At 36.9% G+C, this 20,550-nt stretch overlaps 1 protein-coding gene and 1 pseudogene across 1 annotated transcript in view; one reads left to right on the top strand and one right to left on the bottom strand.

The window, feature by feature from the left end:
• The window catches only part of LY96 (lymphocyte antigen 96), a 36,851-nt gene extending 19,010 nt beyond the window's left edge, over positions 1–17,841 (top strand). The window contains exons 4-5 of the mRNA XM_074207431.1: positions 7,910–7,962; positions 10,181–17,841. Of these exons, the coding sequence (XP_074063532.1) occupies positions 7,910–7,962; positions 10,181–10,270 (143 nt within the window). The 3' untranslated portion in view covers positions 10,271–17,841. The remainder of the gene's footprint in view (positions 1–7,909; positions 7,963–10,180) is intronic.
• LOC141503493 (serine/threonine-protein kinase VRK1 pseudogene) lies at positions 5,648–6,159 on the bottom strand (annotated as a pseudogene).
• Positions 17,842–20,550: the final 2,709 nt, after the last annotated feature.

Below are 20,550 nucleotides of genomic sequence, written 5' to 3'. Positions count from 1 at the left end.
TCTCATTTTTTCCCCTTTAGGTCTGAGTCTTCTTTCACAGCATGACTCATATGGAAATATGTTTAACATGATTGTACATGTATAATATATCAGATTACTCATTTTCATGGGGAGGACAGAGGAAAGGAAGGAGGTAGAAAAATGTGATACTCAGAAGATAACAAGAAGATGAATGTTGAAAGCTATCTTTTTTTTTTTTTTTTTGCAAGGCAAATGGGGTTAAGTGGCATGCCCAAGATCATACAGCTAGGTAATTATTATGTTTCTGAGGCCGGATTTGAACTCAGGTACTCCTGATTTCAGGGCCCATGCTCTATTCACTGCACCACCTAGCCGCCCCTTTAAAACTATCTTTGCATGGAATTGAAAAATAAAAGAAAATAACATTCAAAAAATAAAACTAAATGTTTATGAGTCTCTACCAGTGTGCTTCTCCTTAAGATTGTCAGCTGGTATATTAATTTTTAACAAAGACACTTACTAGAAGGGAATGGTAAGAATAGTAGCTCAACTCATGAACACAAGGGTACACATTCTCCTATGAATGTACTGTGGGAAGAGTGACCATAAACATACACTTGAAACTAACTGCTCATTGTTTTGATACTATTAGGCATCAAAGAACAGTCTCTCCAGTGAAATTTTTATAAAGTTTCCCCAAGACTGTTTCTTCTGATTGGCTCCCTTTGTTGGATCTCCAAGTATGGTCTTCCCTCCAGTTAAAACCTTGAGAGAACTAGCTTTGGCTAGCTCATGAATAGCTCTCCTCTCTCCTTCCAGGAGTCACACTCCTTGAAGCTGCTTTCAGCCTCAAGTATCTGTTTCTCAATGGAGATTTAATTTTCTTAATAATATTTTATTTCTTTTCCAAATACATGTAAAGATAGTTTTCCTTTCTACTCTCCCTTTTTCCCAAGACTACAAGGAATCTGAAATAGGTTATATATGCACAATCATGTTAAATATATTTCCACATTAGGGGGTGGCTAGATGGTATAGTAGATAAAGCACCAGCCTTGGAGTCAGGAGTACCTGGGTTCAAATCAAGTCTCAGACACTTAATAATTACCTAGCTGTGTGGCCTTGGGCAAGCCATTTAACCCTGTTTGCCTTGCAAAAACCTAAGATATATATTTCCACATTAGTTAATCTGTGAAAGAAAAATAAGAATAAAAGGGAAAATCATGAGAAAGGAAAAACTATAAGTATGCTTCTATCTATGTTCAGACTCCATAATTCCTTCTTTGGATGTGGTTAGCTTTACATCATGAGTCTTTTGGAATTATCTTGGATCATTGTATTGCTGAGAAGAGCTAAATCTATCATTTCTGTAATGTTGTTACTGAGTATAATGTTCTTCTGGTTTTGCTCACTTCACCTAGTTCAGTTCATGTGAGTCTTTCCAGGTTTTTCTGAAACCTGCTTGCTCATCATTTCATATGGAACAATAATATTCCATTACAATCTAGCTGTGTTATTTTGGCTCCAATGAGCCTCAAATTCCCTGAACTTATTCTATAAATACTGAATCAGGTCGCTATTGCTGGCCAGGTAGTTTTGCTATTAGACATCATGCCAATGGATAGAGGAAGAAAAGAGGGTAATGGGGAAAAAATCCCATTATTCTCCCTTCTATGAAGTGAAGGATTTACTGTATTTTCCCATGTGTAAGATGTTCCCTTTTTTGAAAAATGTGGGATTTAAAAACTGGGAGCATCTTATACAGTGGTTGAAAATTCTTTTATTTTCATTTCTCATTTTTTGGGGGCTTGTTTTCTTTGCACTTATTGTTTTGCATTTGTTACTAGTATATTAGGTTACGTTTTGCCCAGAAATAGCTCAGAAAAGATTTTCAGACAGTTCTGAATTCAAGTTAAAGTGATCCAGTTTGCAAATGTGAATGGAAATTGTGCTGCTTATTTTCATTTTGGTATTCCTCCAACTGAGAAAAGAAACCAAGACTGGCTACGGGAAGAGGAAACCCTACTGAAAAATGCCTCAGCAGAAGAAGGCCAGGAGAAGCAAGTCAGCCAAATGGCCTGATCTAGAGAGAGAGAATTGAAGAGCTGGATTGAAGAGCAAAGGGCAAGTGGAATTCCTGTGTTGGCAAGGTTGGTTTAGCAGAAGGAAAGAATTGCTGATGAAGAAGTGACTGATTTCAAAGGAGGACACAACTGGTGCTTCAGGTTCATGAAATGGAATGGACTAAGCATGCATCCATGCACCAGACTTGCCCAGGAAGTGCTTGTGGTCAACCCCAGACTGGAGCCCAGGCAGGAGAGCAGTCAGAGCTTCTCCTCAGACAGAGATTTGTCATACACAGATAAAGAAAAGCTAATAGATGGGAGTTTTGACAGTGATGAGGAGTTGTATGAATTTTATGATGAATAAAATTTGAGTTCAATAACTTTATGTAATACATTTCTAAAAATATTTCCAACCCCCAAAATTAAGGTGCATCTTATACATGGGAAAATATGGTAGCTCTACCTAAATAGATGACTATCTCATATTTTTTGATTCATAGAATCTGTTAAACATTAGCTTTTGCCAGGTCTTAGTTATCTAAAACCTTGCAAGGGTGTGGTAATTTTTTAAAGTCAATAATATTATAGAGGCATTCATACTAGAAAAAGTATATAAATGGTACCCCATTATTCTGTTTACAGTACAAGTTATTTCATTTAACACAGGCAATTACAAGTTAGGGGAAAATGCAGGACTCATCATGATTTATGCATACATTCTATATATATATATATATATATGTATAAATATATATATGTAGAGAGAGAGAGAATCACAAATGATGAGATTTTAATATGACAAGTGCATATGTATGTATGTTTTTATATACATATAGATTCTTTAATTATATGAAGTAAGCTCTTTCAAGATTTTCCTGTACTGAATTTTTTGGGGGAGGGGTTAGACTATATGATACTTTTAAATTTCTTTCCTAAGTGGTTGACAATATTTTAAGCTTGTTTATTGGGTTTAATCTTGGGATTATTGAAATGGCTATAGTTTATCCCATGGGCATCTAGGGGGTGCAGTGGATAGAGCACTGGCCTTGGAGTCAGGAAGACAGAAGTTCGAATCCAGCCTTAGACATTTGCCACTTATAGCTGTGTGACCTTTGGCAAATCACTTAACCATGATTGCCTTGTATCCAGGGTCATCTCCAGGCATCCTGATCCATATCTGCCCATTGGACCCAGTTGGTTCTGGAGGAGAAAGTGAGGCTGGGGACTTAGCACAGCACCTCCTCACTCAAATCCAATTCATGTGCTTGTCATTGCATCTCCTTGATGTCATGGTCTTCGTAAATGAAGGACAAACATTATTATTACAATTTATCCCACAATTAAAACATAAACATAATTGCATTGTAGTCCTCTTTTCAATTATAGTATTTTACTCTTGGTATAAACAATAAAAGCAATACACAATACATAGTAATAACTAGCATTTATACAACATTTACTATGTTTCGAACACTTTACACATGTTATCTTATTTAATCATCCCAAACAACCCTGGCAGTAGGTACTATTATTATCTTCATTTTAAAGCTGAAGAAATGGAGGCAAACAGAATCTAGGTGACACAGCTAGTGTCTGAAGTTGCATTTGAACTCAGGTCTTACTGACTCCAGGCCTAGTGCTCTAACCAAGGTACAATGCATCTGCCCAATAAAATTCCTATGAAATAAAAGATGATATAGTTGATAAGAATGCCATCGTTGAAGTCAAGAAGATCTGGGTTCAAGTGTTCCTCTGTTACACACTATCAATAAGGCTGTGAGTCAGTTACTTACCCTCTCTGTGATCCAGATAAGGTCTCTAAGACTGTAATTTATGGAGGTTGTTAATCAAATTTTTACTGAGCCTGCCTGGGTATGTCAGTGCAGGTCAGAGAGAGTACTAGTAAACAAGTAGGGGTTTATTGCAAATCATGAGATTACTCCTTCCTTGGAGCTCCACCTTGAAGTTCTGGCAGAAAAAAAATCTCTATCTCTATTTCTATCTCTATCTCTATCTCTATCTCTATCTCTATCTCTATCTCTATTTCTATCTCTATCTCTATCTCTATCTCTATCTCTATCTCTATCTCTCTATCTATCTCTATCTCTCTGTCTCTGTCTCTATATCTATATCATATCTATCTATATCTATATCTATATCTAATCTATATCTATATCTATCTATACCTATATATCTATAAAATCATAAATGGGAAAGGGAGGGAGAAGACAGATCATAAAGCAGTCACTTTTGGGGCTTGAGTGATCTTTCTAGGACAAGCCCACTGGGCAGGACAATAATTCCTTCTCAAAGAAGACCGTGACATCAGGGAGGTATTGCTGTGACAAGCACATGAATTGGATTTGAGTGAGGGGAGGCTGTGCTAAGTCACCAGTCTCACATCCTCCTCCAGTGGCCAGATATGAATCTGGATGACTGGAGATGGCCCTGGATGGGAGGCAATCAGGGTTAAGTGCCTTGCCCAAGGTCACACAGCTTGTAAGAGTCAAGTGTCAGAAGCTGGATTTAAACTCAGGTGCTTCTGACTTCAGGCTGTGACATCTAGTGACCATCCAAGTAGGACAACACAGGCATCCTCATATCTTATGGGAATGGTTATGCTGATTGCATAGTCTTGGGGTTACCCCATTATTCTACTTAACTCAGATAAGTACAGATCAGTGGAAAAATTCAGGACTTGTTATGATTAAAAATTACTCTGGCTACTTTGTTCTTACTGTTTCCTAGGGCCAGAGCCTGCCTGTGAAAAAGATCTCTAGAAACTAAATTATTATTACTATTAAATTCATTATACAAATCGTATTAATCAATATATCAAAATCATAACTCTTGATAAGGTAATAGGGAACTTCTACAGTTTACTGAGTGTAAATCTGTGCTTAAGGAAAAATCACTTTGGCTGCTGAGTGGAGGATGAGTAGTAGGGAGATACTTGAAGAAGGGAGATCCAATTAAAAAGATATTGCAGGGGCAGCTAGGTGGTGCAGTGGATAGAGCACCAGCACTGGAGTCAGGAGTACCTGAGTTCAAATCCAGCCTCAGACACTTAATAATTGCCTAGCTGTGTGGTCTTGGGCAAGCCACTTAACCCCACTGCCTTGCAAAAAAAAAAAAATCTAAAAAAAAGTATTGCAGTATTTCAAGAGAATGGTAATGAAGGTCTGAACTAGTGATGGCTATATGAGTGGAGAGAAGTGGAGTGATATATAAGATAATTATAGTAGATGAATCATTGAGAAACTATGACACACACAAAAAGGGGATCCCAGAGTTGGTTGTTTTCACCTTGGCATACCTCATTGAAGATTATTCTCCACTTTTCCTATTTTTTAAAATTAAATTTTAATTTTTTCAATCTGAAAAAAAAATCTTTCTTCTCTTCCTCTTCTTTCCCCTTCAGTTACTTTTTACTCTGTTGCTCTGTTGGGTCTGTTCCTATTAATTTTTGAAAGTATTTATTACAAAAATTTTCAAAGACACAAGAATTTAAAAATATTTTCACCACCCTTCCTTCCAAGATTCATATGAAAATTGAACACAATTCAAGAAAGGAGAAAAGAAGCAAATTTCCTGTATGAGTTTATTGTTTTCATTCTGCTTCAGGACTCTAGTTCTTGAATGAGTTGAGATCCCTCCAATATATTTTGATGTGAAACTCCATATCTTTAGCACCTGATTCTGGGCTTTATTCTATCTTTTTCTTTCTCTTCTTTGGACTTATTTTTGTTTTCAAACTCCATTTTCAAAGATATACAAATCCAATTTGCCATCATTCTTATTTCTGCAGCCTTTAATCCTTGCAAAAGAATTTCTTGAGAATACTAATAATGAACTTTTTCTGTGTAGTCTGGTACTTTCACTTCTTCCATATACTTAGCAATTTTGTCTGGCTTATTTTTCTTAGGAAAGCATAATTCCATCAAATTTGCAAATTTTACCTAATTTTGGAATCTCTAATGTACTTAAGACCTTTCATGTAATAACCTAGTATTTCCAAGTCACCCCATCTTGATAGTGCCAGACCCTTATGTACATCAATACTTGCATATTCAATGATTTCAACATGGTATCTTTTAGTGGCTTCTTTGTATTATTTATGAACTCCTTCTGGTCAATATAGGGCAGCTAGGTGGTGTAGTGGATAGAGCATTGGCCTTGGAGTCAGGAGGATGGGAAGTTCAAATTCAGCCTCAAAGACTTCCCACTTACTAGCTCTGTAACCTTGGGCAAGTAATTTTATCCTGATTGCCTCACATCCAGGACCATCTCCAGTTGTCCTGATTCATATCTGGTCTCTGAACCCAGATGGCTCTGGAGGATAAAGTGAAGTTGGTGACTTAGCACACTCTACCCCCTCACTCAAATCCAATTCATGTGCCTGTCTTTGCATCACCTCCCTGATGTTGTGGTCTTCTTTGAGAACAAAGGACAAACATTATTGTTATTGGTAATCAAAGTCATACTATATTAAATATACCTGGCCTGGATTCTTATCGCTCAGAAGAAGATTTGAGGCCTTGGTATCTCCATGGTTTTATTCATGCTCATGGATTTATTCCAGAATACCTAATATACATAGTCAAGCAAATCAGATTTCTGCATTGGCCATGTCAGAAAGGCTTACATACACATCTTATTTTCCACTCTGGGTCTTTAATCTCTTTGAAAGGAAGTGGTAAGAGGAACTCATGGGAAAGGTAAATGATAGAATCAAGGATCTGGAGTCAAGAAAATCTGAGTTCAAACTAGTCTCGGACATTTACCATCTGTGTGTCACTTAACCCCCTTTCTGCCCCAGTTTCTCACTGTAAAGTGAAGATAATAATATCACCTAGTTACCAGGGGGAGAGAAGTACTTTATGAAAATTTTCATATTCCTTCTCTGTGCTTTTGTAAAAGATATCACCCATGTCTGGAATGCTCTCCCTTCTTACCAACACCTCTTAGAATCCCTGTCTTAAGACAGCTCAAATGCCTCCTCCTGTAAGCATTCATTATCTCTAGCAAGAAATATCTTCTACATACCTTTTAATGTACATACAGTTCCCCCCTTTAGAATCTAAACATCAAAGATAGGACTTGTTGGGGTGGCTAGGTGGCACAGTGGATAGAGCATCGGCCCTGGAGTCAGGAGTACCTGGGTTCAAATCCGGTCTCAGACACTTAATAATTACCTAGCTGTGTGGCCTTGGGCAAGCCACTTAACCCCATTTGCCTTGAAAAAACCTAAAAAAAAAAAGATAGGGATTGTTTCCTTGCCTTGCACAAAAAAAGTGCTTAATAAATATTTGCTGATTGATTGGTTGAAATGGAAAGCTGATTGTTGAGGGAAGAGGAGGGTTTTAGTAAATGCAGGTGGAGAAAGAAAAGAACCACCTGAAAAAGTACAGAGGTGAAAGAAAATTTCATGAGATCAGGGTACAAAGAACCTGTGATTCCTGTTTGTGTGGGCATTGGGGAGTCAGTTTTTGGTTGATCTTACCTGTGCATAAGCAAATTTATCTTGTCCATCAGACAAATTATTTTGCATCTCTGAGATGGATGGATTGAAGAGGGGAATTTTGTGGAGGTGGAGAAACCAGTGAGGAGAACATTACAGTTTTTTTTTTGTTTTTTTAGGTTTTTGCAAGACAAATGGGGTTAAGTGGCTTGCCCAAGGCCACACAGCTAGGTAATTATTAAGTGTCTGAGATCGGATTTGAACCCAGGTACTCCTGACTCCAAGGCCGGTACTTTATCCACTATGCCACCTAGCCACCCCAACATTACAGTTTAAAAGATATAAAACTTATTAGATCAGTTAACTTTTCTCTAGGGGGGAGACATGTTGTTTATTAATAAAAATGTTTTTTGTTTTTTAGAGACCATCAATACAACAGTGCCATTTTCCTTCTCGATGCAAAAGTTTCCTACGGTAATTTTCAAAACAGATTTCATGATTTACTAATCTACTGAAATAATGTGTTAAAAATTATTCCCAAGAATTAATTTAGCCCTCCTAAAAGATCACTAAAGACTAATGTTCAAAAATTAGCTTGTGGTGTTATTAGCTACACAGATGCAGTGTTATCAAACCATTTGTAAGGATCCTTGTGGGCCACATATTGACTTAGAAAACCACATTATCTAAGTTCTGTTTTATGTCTATTTTTTTGATTAATATTAACTAATTACATTTTAATCTGGTTTGGACATCATTCCAGAGTGAGGTGGTTTGATAGTTCTGATATTGTAGGTGAAGTGATAGAGACAGAGTCATCATGGATGGAGTTCAAACTAGTTGTTGTCTATAAACAATCTTTACTTAACTTCTTGAGATTTGGAAAACAAAGGGAGAAACTAGTGTTCGGAAAGTTTTTTTATGATGTATTTTTTCTTCCAACTAAAAATTATTCAGGTATGCATTCAAATCATACATCATATCCAATTATTTTGAGATTAAAATAGCCCAAAGTTCATTTTCTATAACTGAATGTGATCCCAAATGTATTTTTTATTGTTTAGTCTAATGAAAAAGCACACCAAGTTAAATAAAGTTCTTGTGTGTGTGTATATGTGTGAATATAAAAGATGTTATTATCAGACATGGACTGTGAAGCTTACACTTCTGGGGAGAAATATACAACATTTTTTAAAAAATTAAATTAATTTATTTATTATTCCAATGTTTTTAACATTCATTTTTTGGTAAGATTTTTGTAAGATTTCTCCCTCCTTTCCTTCCACCTCCCCTTGTCAATGAATAATCTGATATAGGTTTTACATGTATAACTATATTAAGCAAGAAACATATAATCTGAAATCATACTATATATGAATGAGGATGCTTATATCTATCTATCTATCTATATATATGGTTAGACTAAATAACATCATATATTTCTTACTTAAGTTGTTTTCTCTGTGAAGAATGGAAATTTTCTTAAATTTCTGGCTCTTTAGTCATAAATTATTCCTAATGTTTTGAAATTCCAATGAATTAATGAAAAGAAAATGGCAAGAAATACATAACCCCCCCATTTTCCACATTATTCAATTATAACAGCCTTGGGGGAGAATTGTAAATTGTAAGTTCTCTAACCCAAATCTCTAGAGAAAATTCCTGGACCTTACATCCCTAGCTGCAGCCAAGGAAGAGGCAAAAGGGTAACCTTTTGGCCTTCCCCTGAAGAGATAGTAGCCTTTTAGAGAGGTATCAAGAATCTGAATGGTAGGGATTTCTGAACCTTAACCTTCCACTATTGTGTGCCACCCAGTGTCATGGGTTCATGATCGACTCAAGAGTTGATCTCCTGAATCATGTTGAGTTTCTGGTGTATTAAAAAAAACTCAGTTATATAGGAAAGACAAAGGAGAATTCTTGGTTACACTCTTAGGAAGGAGAGTATCATGCATATGGAACTGAAAAAAAGCAGTAAAGGACTGTCATGATATGCTAGAATAAATGATTTTGACTTTGTCCTACTCTATTTCCTGAATTATTTGGGCAGTAGAGGATCTCTTCCCTTCATTTCCATATTCATGGTTGAGAGCACTTGTAACTCTCATGTGCTCCTGCCCCAAGGCAAACATTAGAATCTCCTGATAGTATGGCAGCTATGTTCCTACACTGCCTCCTTCTCCCCCCCCCCTTCCATTTCTGAACTTTAACTCTTTGGCTCTCTGGTTTATGCCCAAATTTTTCAAGATCTCTTTGAAAAAAGCAGAATGGGCCAACTCAACAACTAAGGCCCCAGTTTTAGTGGAGTTACTGGATATTCCCCAGTTTTTCTGGTATCACTGATATCTCAATAGATAGCTCCTAATTCTTTCAAATAAAGTTATTATTGGGTATGGCCACATTTTCCCCTAGAAAGAAAAAGATCAAAGCCCCAGGAAAAAAGTTTATTGAATTGTATTATCATCAAACTGATCAATTGCCTACATTTATTTTAAAATAAAATTTATGATCACTGAATGCAAAGATATAGCTTCAGCATTTAGGGTTTGAGAAACTTATAATTATCTCAGTTGGAACTGAAATGGTTTACTCAGTCTTTTCAGACATAAAATGTTTGGAGAATGAAAGTTTTTTAGAAAAATGTATGTTCATCAAGAACTGAACTAATCATATTCTACATTCTTTGTTTTAGGGATTTTATGTTTTTATTGCAAAAGCATTCTCTGGTGACATGGAAGATCCACTGTTTTGTTGTAATATTACACTCAAATACAAAGAATAATTTTATTCAAAAAATAAATTGATTTTAGAAAAATGAATTCAACATATTTTTATTGAGTAGCAGATATTGTAAGGGATATAAAAGAAGTATATGACAAGCACTAGTTTGAAAAAGATAAAACATTTGGGAGAATAATCTAAGATAGCTCATAATTAAAGAATAGATTGTACAAGTTCTATCTCTAAATACTATATTTGTTTTGAAAAGGAAGAGATTGAAATTTTTAGATGAGATAAGGAAGACTTAATGGATAATGTAGGCTTGTCCTTGGACTTTCAAGGATGGAGAGAATTTAGATAAATAGGATAGGAAGAAAGAAGGACATTCTGATAGACGGGAATAGTATGAACAAAAGTGGGAGCAAACATGGCATATCATTTCCAAGTTTCAAGATTACAGAATCATAAATTTAGAACTAAAAGAGAAATTAGGAGCTCAGGAATACACCAGTCCTGTAGAGTGGTCTGTTTGATCCTGTCTAGAGAAGGATCAACCTGGGAGCTGTGTCCTATAAGCAAAGGATTGACTCTTCCATTGACTGTACTATAATCTAATGTGAATTTGGGGAATTTGGGGAGAATGTTTGTAACTGACACTTTAGATTTGAACCTATGTTTCTCAGGGAGAGAGGCAGTAAAACAGTGTATCCTCAATCTTGGGGGATGTATTCATACTCCTATTTTTTTTTAAATTTTATTTATTTAAGGCAAATGGGATTAAGTGACTTGCCCAAGGTCACACAAATAGACAATTATTAAATGTCTGAGACTGGATTTGAACTCAGGTACAGTTGAATCCAGGACCAGTGCTCTATCCGTTGTACCACCTAGCTCCCATATATTCTTGTTTTTTTTTTAAATAGATCTTCTCAATAAATATGTCTTTGTAAAAGATAAAAGATGCAGACTGGCCAGTATGATCAGAAAGGATAATGTTCAATGTTGAAAGGGATATGGGAAATCTGGGACACTAATACATTGTTGGTGGAGCTGTGAACTCATCCAACCTTTCTGGAGAACAATTTGGTATTATGCCCAAAGGGCAACAAAAATGTGCATACTCTTTGACCTAGCAATACCACTACTGGGTCTATACCCTGAGAGATGATTTAAAAAAAGGGTAAAAACATCACTTGTACAAAAATATTCATAGGAGACCTGTTTGTGGTGGCAAAGAATTGGAAATTAAGTGAATGTCCTTCATTTGGGGAATGGCTAAACAAACTGTGGTGTATATATATATATATATATATATATATATATATATATATATATATGTATGTATGTATGTATGTCATGGAACACTATTGTTCTATTAGAAACCAGGAGGGATGGGAATTCAGGGAAGCCTGGAAGGATTTGCATGAACTGATACTGAGTGAGATGAGCAGAACCAGAAGAACATTGTACACCCTAACAGCAACATGGGGGTGATGATCAACTATAATGCACTTGCTCATTTCATCAGTGCAATGATCAGGGACAATTTGGGGCTGTCTGCAATGAAGAATATCATCTGTATCCAGAGAAACAACTGTGGAGTTTGAACAAAGACCAAAGACTATTACCTTCAATTTAGGGGAAAAAACCTCCCCATTATCTTATTATGTAATTTTGCTATCTCTTATACTTTATTTTTCTTCCTTAAGGATATGATTTCTCTCTCTTCACATTCAACTTAGATCAATGTATACCATGGAAACAATGTAGAGACTAACAGACTGCCTTCTCTGGGGGGGTGGGGGGAGGGAAACAAGAATAGGGGAAAAATTGTAAAACTCAAAATAAAGAAAATCTTTCTTTCAAAAAAAGATAAAAGATGATAACTGCTCATTGATGATATTGAGGAAATATCAACTGGTTAAATGATCCTGGTGAGATACTAACCTGGCAATGAAAAAATCAATCAATAAACATTTATTAAATACCTTACTATTTGCCAGACACAGTCCTAAGTACCAAGGAATCTTCTTGACCAGAAAGGGAAGATAAACATTTATTCAGTGTCTACTATGTGCCAAATATTGGACTAAACACCATTACAAATATCTCATAACAGCATATCTCCTAACAACTTTGTGAGGTAGATGCTATTTTGATTCCCATTTTGCAGTCACATCCCCTGCTCAATAAACTCCAGCGACCCTATCACCTTCAGGATCAAATACAAAATTCTCTGTAAATATTCAAAGCTCACCCAAATCTTCTCCTGCTCTTATGTTTCTAGTCTTCATATACTTTATTCCTTTCCATGTTCTCTTCAATTCAGTGACAATGACTTGCTTGCTATTCCAGGAACAAGACATTCCTTCTCTCTGTTCTGGCCATTTTCTCTGTTTCCTGTGCCTGGAATGTTCTCCCTTCTTATTTCTACCTACTAGTTTCCCTAGCTTTCTTTAAGTCCTACCTAAAATATAATCCTCTCTGGGGATGGGATGGGAACTTTCCCACCCCCTCTTAATTCTAGTGCCTCTACTCTCTTATCTATTTACTATTTAGTTTACATATAGTTTGTTTGTACAGATATATTTGCTTGTTATTTCTCCCATTTGATTATAAGATCCTTGAGGGCAGGGGCTATGTTTTGCCTCTTTTTATATTCCCCATTGCTTAGTACAGTATGTATTAGGTATTTAAATAAATGTTTACTGACTGATAAGAAAATGGAGGCAGACAGTAGTGTTCAAGTGACTAGCCCAGGGTCACATAGCTCATAAATGAAGCCAGATTTGAACTCAGGAAAAGGAGTCTTCTTGACTCCAGGTCTGGCGCTCTATCCAATGCTCTATCTACCTAGATGGCCCGAAATATAATAAAACTTAATATTACATCTGAAAACTAAGTCAACATGTGATCCACATCTTTATGTGTGGATTAGTGACCCTGTTTCTGTTTGAAACCATGGATTTATTTTTTTTATGACATTTTGTGGCTATGAATGGAGAAAAAAAGCTATCCATAAGTTATCCATCATTTATGTAACATGAATTAACCTTTTAAAAAAAACCAGAAGTATTTTTCCATTCACTGTCATTCATTTTACCTCCTATATGGTTATGGTGCATGCTTCTCATTTTGCTTCTGCTAGACAAAGAAAAACCAAACTAATAACCTTATTTTATGAAGAATTTTCCAGATTTAAAAAATATTTTCTATATTTACCTAACTTGTATTATAGTTGTCTACTTGACTGTTATCAAACAGAACACAACTATTTTGAGAAGTGAATGGATAAGAACAGGGTCATAGGACTAGTAGGTATCAGAAGACTTGGCTTAAACCCAAATTTTTTTGCCTCTAAGGCTGCTCCTCTTTTTAGCACACCAAGCTGCTTTTCAGTATTCCTCAACATTAATGATCCTTTTTGGGGATCTGTGGAGAACTTCCATTATAGATATTTTCTCCATTTGCAGATAAGCAACTTACTAGAGTTGTTGCATTGGAGGGGGTGGCAGTGCACTAAGAGGCAAATTACTCTTGATAACACAGCTGTTATTTGTCAGAGGCAGGATTAGAATGCAGGCCTTCCTGACTCTAAGGCCTGCTCTCTATATGATTCTTCCTTGTATACATTTTTGTATCATAACTTAAGTAATAAGGTCCTTATTGCTAGACATTTCCTAGTTTTTGCAAATATAAATAAGGCTTGCTACAAATGCCTTTTAAAAAAGTTTTTATAAAAAAAAAAGCTCAAACCAATTATTTCCAGCAATAGAATTTTTGAGTCAAAGAGTATGATTATTTTTGACAATGCAACACACTGTCAAATTAATCTAAAAAAAAAAGAATCCCCAAAGGCCTTAAAACACTACAAATTCACAATTCTGCCAGAAGTAAATAAATGTCCCTTTTTTGCTTGTTCAAATTTACATCTCTTTAAGTATCAATGAGATGGTCTGGTTTTCATTTATTTATTTGTTTATTGCAAGGCAATGAGGTTAAAGTAGCTTGCCCAAGTCCACACAGCTAGGTAATTATCAAGCATCTGAGACCAATTTGAACCCAGGTACTCCTGACTCCAGGGTCAGTGCTCTATCCACCGTGCCACCTAGCCTCCCCCCACCACCTAGCTGCCCCCTGGGCTGTTTTTCTTAAAGTGATTATTAACAGCCACTTTCCTCTTTTGAAAATTACCTGTTCATATCCTTTGTCCATTTACTCACTGTAGAGAGAGAATTAAAAATGTTAGTGGTTCCTTATATTTTCTATATTGAATTTTTTCCTTCTGTTTTACTATAATTTCCCCCATTCTGATCCTTTGGAACATGAGGTATTTTCTGATCCTCTCAACATCCCTTCCGCTGTCCTTTCAATTTATTGTATATATGCAGTCATTGTTCCCTGTAAAGAATGCAAATTCCTTGGGACCGGAGTCTATTTCATTTGTGTCTTTGTATCCCCCACAGCCTGGGCACTCAATAAATGCTTGCTGAAATATGCCAACTAAGTCTATTTCCCAAAGAGATCATTAAAAAATATTTAAAAGAGTTCTTTTGTAGTGGCAAAGAAGTGGAAATTGAGGGGATATCCATTAATTGGGAAACAGTTGACCAAACTGTGGCATATGAATGTGATGGAATACCATTGCTTTGTAAGAAATCATAAGTGAATGGATTTTAGAAAAGCCTGAAAAAACTTTCATGAAGTGATACTGAGTGAATTGAGTAGAACCAGAACATTGTATACTTTAGAAGTAACTTTGCATAATAATCACCTATGATAGACTTTAGTCTTCTCAGCAATACTAATGCAAAGACAATTCTAAAAGCCTTGTGATGGAAAATACAATTCACATCCAGAGACTGAACTTTAGAGACTGAATGTAGACCAAACTATACTATTTTCAACATTTTAAATTTATTTTTTGTTTTATGTTTTTCTTCTTTTGTTCTGATTCTTCTTCACAACTTGGCTAATATGGAAATATGTTTAACATAGTTGTACATGTATAACATATAAAATTATTCACTATCAAGGGGAGGGGGTGAGGGAAGGAAGGGAAGGAGATAAATGTGGAACTCAAAATCTTATAAAAATGAATGTTGAGGGGTGGCTAGGTGGTGCGGTGGATAGAGTACTGGCCCTGGCGTCAGGAGTACCTAGTTCAAATCTGGCCTCAGACGCTTAATAATTACCTAGCTGTGTGGCCTTGGGCAAGCCACTTAACCCCATTTGCCTTGCAAAAACCTTTAAAAAAAAGTGTTGAAAACTATCTTTACATGTAATTGGAAAAAAATAAAGAAAAATAAATGCTTGCTGACTATTGTGCATAAATTTATTTTAGGAAATCAAGTATCTCTTTTCCTTGACTACTGCTTTTGTTTGTTTAATAAAAAATTTTTCTTTTCTTCCACAATTAAATATCATTTTCCATTTAAAAAATTTAAATAGGGGTGGAGCCAAGATGGCAGAGTGAAGGCAGCATTTCCCAGAAACTCCAAAAGCCAACAAATAATGACTCTAGAAAAAATTTAGAAAGGTAGAAGTCACAGAAAGACTGAGTAATACATTTTCCCAGTCCAAGATAACTTAGAAGTTCCACTGGAAAGGTGTGTTTCACCGGGACCAGGGTTTGGAAAAAAGGTGTAGCCACAGTGCAACCCAGACTAGCCCAGCCCAGGATTCACTGACATTAGCTTGAAGGGGCCATAAGAGAACTCTGCTACACCAGAATGAGTGTGGAGTAAGGAGCACCAGCCACAGAATCTGCAGTGAGAATTGGGAGAAACTAGCCTGCACTGCCAGAGCACAGCCCACAGACGGTAAGAGGATCAGGGGAGACTGTGAAAATCTCTCTGTTCTCCCTGGGGCAGGACTCTGCTTTTTGCCCACATTCAGATCCAGGTTGCAGTTTGACCTTCCATACTAAGATAGCAGGGGCCCTCCTCACAGCTCCAGGGAAGAGGGGAGCACCTGTGGTCATCTACATATCAAAACACAGGCAAGAGAACATAAGACTTTGGAGGAATAAAGGTCTTAGTGGGGAGTCCCAAAGAAGGTGTCCTAATACTTAAAAGCTCAGGAAGCACCCCCAAACCAGGCACAGGCTGGAGAAATGAGTAAACAGAGAAAAAAAGAGGAACATCATCGAGAAAATCTTTGTTTATGATTCCAAGAATCCTCCTCAATTTGAAGATGAGGAAGTACAAGCTCCTGCATCTAAAGACTTCATGAAAAGTGGAAGTTGGTCTCAGGCTATGAGAGAGCTCAAAAAAGATTTTGAAAATCAAGTAAGGGAGATAGAAGAAAAATTGGGAAAAGAAAGGAGAGAGATGCAGGAAAAACATGAAAAAGAGGTCAGCAGCTTAGTCAAAGAGATCCAAAAAAATGCTGAAGAAAATAACATGTTAAAAACCAGCATAGGTCAAATGGATAAAACAGTTCAAAAAGTTATTGAGGAGAAGAATGCTTTAAAAAGCAGAATTGACCAGATGGAAAAGGAGATAATAAAATTCTGAGGAAAACAAATCCTTCAGATGTAGAATGGAGCTAAAGGAAGCTGATGATTTACAAGAAGTCAAGACACAATATTTCAACACCAAAAGAAAGAAAAATTAGAAGAAAATGTGAAACATCTCATTGAAAAAACAACTGATCTGGGAAAGATTCAGGAAAGATAATTTAAAAATTATTGGGTTACCTGAAAGTCATGATCAGGAAAAAAGCCTTGACCTCATTTTTAAATAAATCCTACAGGAAAATTGCTGTAATATTCTAGAAGCAGAGGGCAAAATAGAAATTGAGAGAATCCACCAATCTCCCCTGGAAAAAGATCCAAAAAACCAACCCCCAGGAACATTATAGCCAAGTTCCAGAGCTCCCAAGTCAAAGAGAAAATATTACAAGCAGCCAGAAGGACACAATTCAAATACTGTGGAGCTGCAGTTAGGATCTCACAGGACTTACCAGCAACTACATTAAGGACTCGTAGGGCTTGGAATATAATATTCTAAAAGACAAAAGAGCTTGAAATGCAACTGAGAATCAACTACCTAGCAAAACTGAACATCCTCTTCCAGGGGAAAAGATGGACTTTCAATGAACCAGGGGAATTTCAAATGTTCCTGTTGAAATGACCAGAGCTGCGTAGGGCTTGGAATATAATATTCTGGAAGGCAAAAGAGCTTAGAATGCAACCAAGAATGAACTACCCAGCAAGGCTGAATGTCCTCTTCCAGGGAAAAAGATGGACTTTCAATGAACCAGGGAAATTTCATATGTTCCTGTTGGAATGGCCAGAGCTGAACAGAAGGTTTCAGATACAGGACTCGGATGAAGCATAGAGATTGGAGAAGAAGGGGAAAATATGAGGGACTTAATGAGGATGAACTCATGTATTCCCATATAGAAAAATGATACTGATAATACTCATATGAACCTTCTCAATTAACAGAGCAGGTAGAAGGAGCTTTTATAGTTGAAGCACAGGAGAAAGCTGAATTTGAAGATAAAATATGGTGTAAAAAACGGAGTCAATAGATAAAAGGGAAATGTAATGGGAGAAAAAAAAAGAAGAGGAGGAATAGGATAAGTTATTTCATATAATAAGATTTTTCTTTATTATAATGAGCTATTGCAATGATATGGAAGGGGGGAAGGCAAGGGGGAATGAGGGGAACCTTCACTCTCATCAGAGGTGGCTAGGAATGGAAACAGCATATATACTCAATGGGGTATAGACATCTGGAGCAAGAAGGAGAGAAGGATGGGGGAAGGGAGGGTGATATGAGTGATGGAGGAGAGGATGGACCATGGGGGGAGAGTGGTTAGATATAACACATTTTCTTTTTTACTTCTTGCAAGGGGCTGGGATTGGATGGCCTATCTGGGACCATTGGACCGGGTGGATGCTGGGCCTAAGGGGTGGCATGTGGGCTCAGGGCCTCTTGGCCCCAGGACCAGGGATCTGTCTGCTGCACCACTCAGCTACCCTATAGCAGAGTCAGAGTGAAAGGAGAGAGAAAATATAGTACATGGTAGTGGAGAAGTAGGAATGGAGAGAGTTGAAATCAGCAATGGCAATGGTGGAAAAATATGGAAGTAACTTTTGTGATGGACTTATCATAAAAAAAATGTGATCCACCTGTGACAGAGCTGGTGGTGTTGGAACACAGACTGAAGCACAGTTTTATTATTATTATTTTTTGGGTGGTTGCAGGGTAAATGGGGCTGGGTGGCCTGCCTGGGGCTGCACAGCTGGGTGATTTTTGGTTGTGTCTGAGCCTGGATTTGGACCTGGGTGCTCCTGGCCCAAGGGCCAGTGCTCTATCCACCATCCGGCTGCTCCTCCTATTATTATTATTACTATTTTTTTATGTCCCCCTTTTTTTTTGCAGGACAATGGGGTTGGGGTGACTTGCATGGGGTCACACAGCTGGGTAATTGTTGGGTGTCTGGGGCTGGATTTGGACTCAGGTGCTCCTGGCTCCAGGGCCGGTGCTCCGTCCACTGTGCTACCTGGCCATACCTACAATTATTATTATTATTTTTCTTTTCTCTTAATTTTAATTTTTTTCTCTCCCCTTTACTTTATTGCCCATGTAGGTCTATTTTTTTTTGAGGGGGGTATTATGTTTACTCTTAAACAAGAATATTTTAGTAATGTATAAAAAAACATTATTTGTACAAAATAAGAATAAATAAATAAATAAATAAATAAGAAATGATCAGAGCTGAACAGAAAGTTTGACCTTCAAATTAAGGACTCAGGTGAAGCATAGAGAGGGTAGATGAGAAGGGTAAATTATGAGGGACTTAATGATGATGAACTGCATGGATTCCTGCATAGAAAAATGATGCTGATGATACTCATATGAAACTTCTCATTTGATAGAGAAGGTAGAAGGAGCTTTTGTAGGTGAAGCACAGGAGAGAGCTAAATTTGAAGATATAATATATTGTAAGATTAAAGTCAATGGCTAAAAGGGAAATGTACTGGGAGTAAGGGAAAGGAGAGGTGGAATAGGCTAAGATATTTTGTACAAAAGATATATATATATATATTTACAATGAGCTTTTACAATGATATAGAAGGGGAAAGGTGAGGAAGAATGAGGGAACCTTCACTCTCAACAGAAATGGCTCAGAGAGGAAACAGCATACACACTCAATAGGGTAAAGACATCTAGAATAAAAAGGAGCGGGGGGGGGGGGGAAAGGGGGAAGGGGGGGATGTGGGTGAGAGAGGAGAGGGTAGATAATAGGAGAGAATAGTCAGAAAAAACACATTTTCTTTTTAACTTCTTGCAAGGGACTGGGATTGTGTGGCCTGTCTGGAACCATAGGGCTTTGCTGGGTCTCGGGGTGGGATGTGGATGTGGGCCCTCTTGGCCACAGGGCTGGTGATCAGTCCCCTATGCTGCTCAGCTGCCCTATAGCACATTTTAGAAGAGGGACAGAGTAAAAAGAGAGAGAAAATATAATATATGGTAGTGAGGAGGTATGGATGGTGAGAATTATAATCAGCAACAGCAACAGTGCAAAAATATGAAAGCAACTTTTATGATGGACTTATTATAAAGAATGTGATCCATCTGAGATAGTTCTGATGGTATCAGAACACAGAATGAAACACATTCTTTTCCTCTTCCCTTTACTTTATTTCTCATGAGGGTCTATATTTCTTGGGGGGAGGGAGTATTATGTTTACTCTTAAACAAGAATATTTTAGTAATGTATAAAAAAATCACTTGTACAAAAATATTCACAGCAGCTCTGTTTGTGTTGGCAAAGAATTGGAAATTAATGCAAATGTCCTTCAATTGGGGAATGGCTAAGCAAAATGTGGTATAGATATGTTATGGAACACTATTGTTCTATTAGAAGCCAGAAGGGATGGGAATTCAGGGAAGCCTGAAAAGATTTTCATGGACTGACAATGAGTGAAATGAGCAGAACCAAAGGAACATTGTGCACCTTAGCAGCAACATGGGGGTGATGAACAATTTTGATGGACTTGCTCATTCCTTTAGTGCAACAATCAGGCACAATAATTTATTTTTCTCCCTTAAGGATATGATTTCTCTCTTATCACATTCAACTTAGATCAATGTATACCATAGAAACAATGTAAAGACTAACAGACTACCTTCTGTGGGGGGTTGGGGGGAGGGAAGCAAGATTAGGGGAAAAACTGTAAAAAAATTTTAAAAAAAGGAATCACCCCCCCCCCCCAATGTAAATAGTTCTTTTGCCTTCTTTCTTTATGTGACTTCTTACATGGTGTTCAGTGTAGTTTTTTTTCCAGCATATTTTTGCTAATGACATTTCTAGAATAACTAT

Source organism: Macrotis lagotis, chromosome X (genome assembly GCF_037893015.1).
Source record: "Macrotis lagotis isolate mMagLag1 chromosome X, bilby.v1.9.chrom.fasta, whole genome shotgun sequence".
In the NCBI taxonomy this organism is placed as follows: domain Eukaryota; kingdom Metazoa; phylum Chordata; class Mammalia; order Peramelemorphia; family Peramelidae; genus Macrotis; species Macrotis lagotis.
This window is presented reverse-complemented; position numbering and strand designations above follow the sequence as displayed.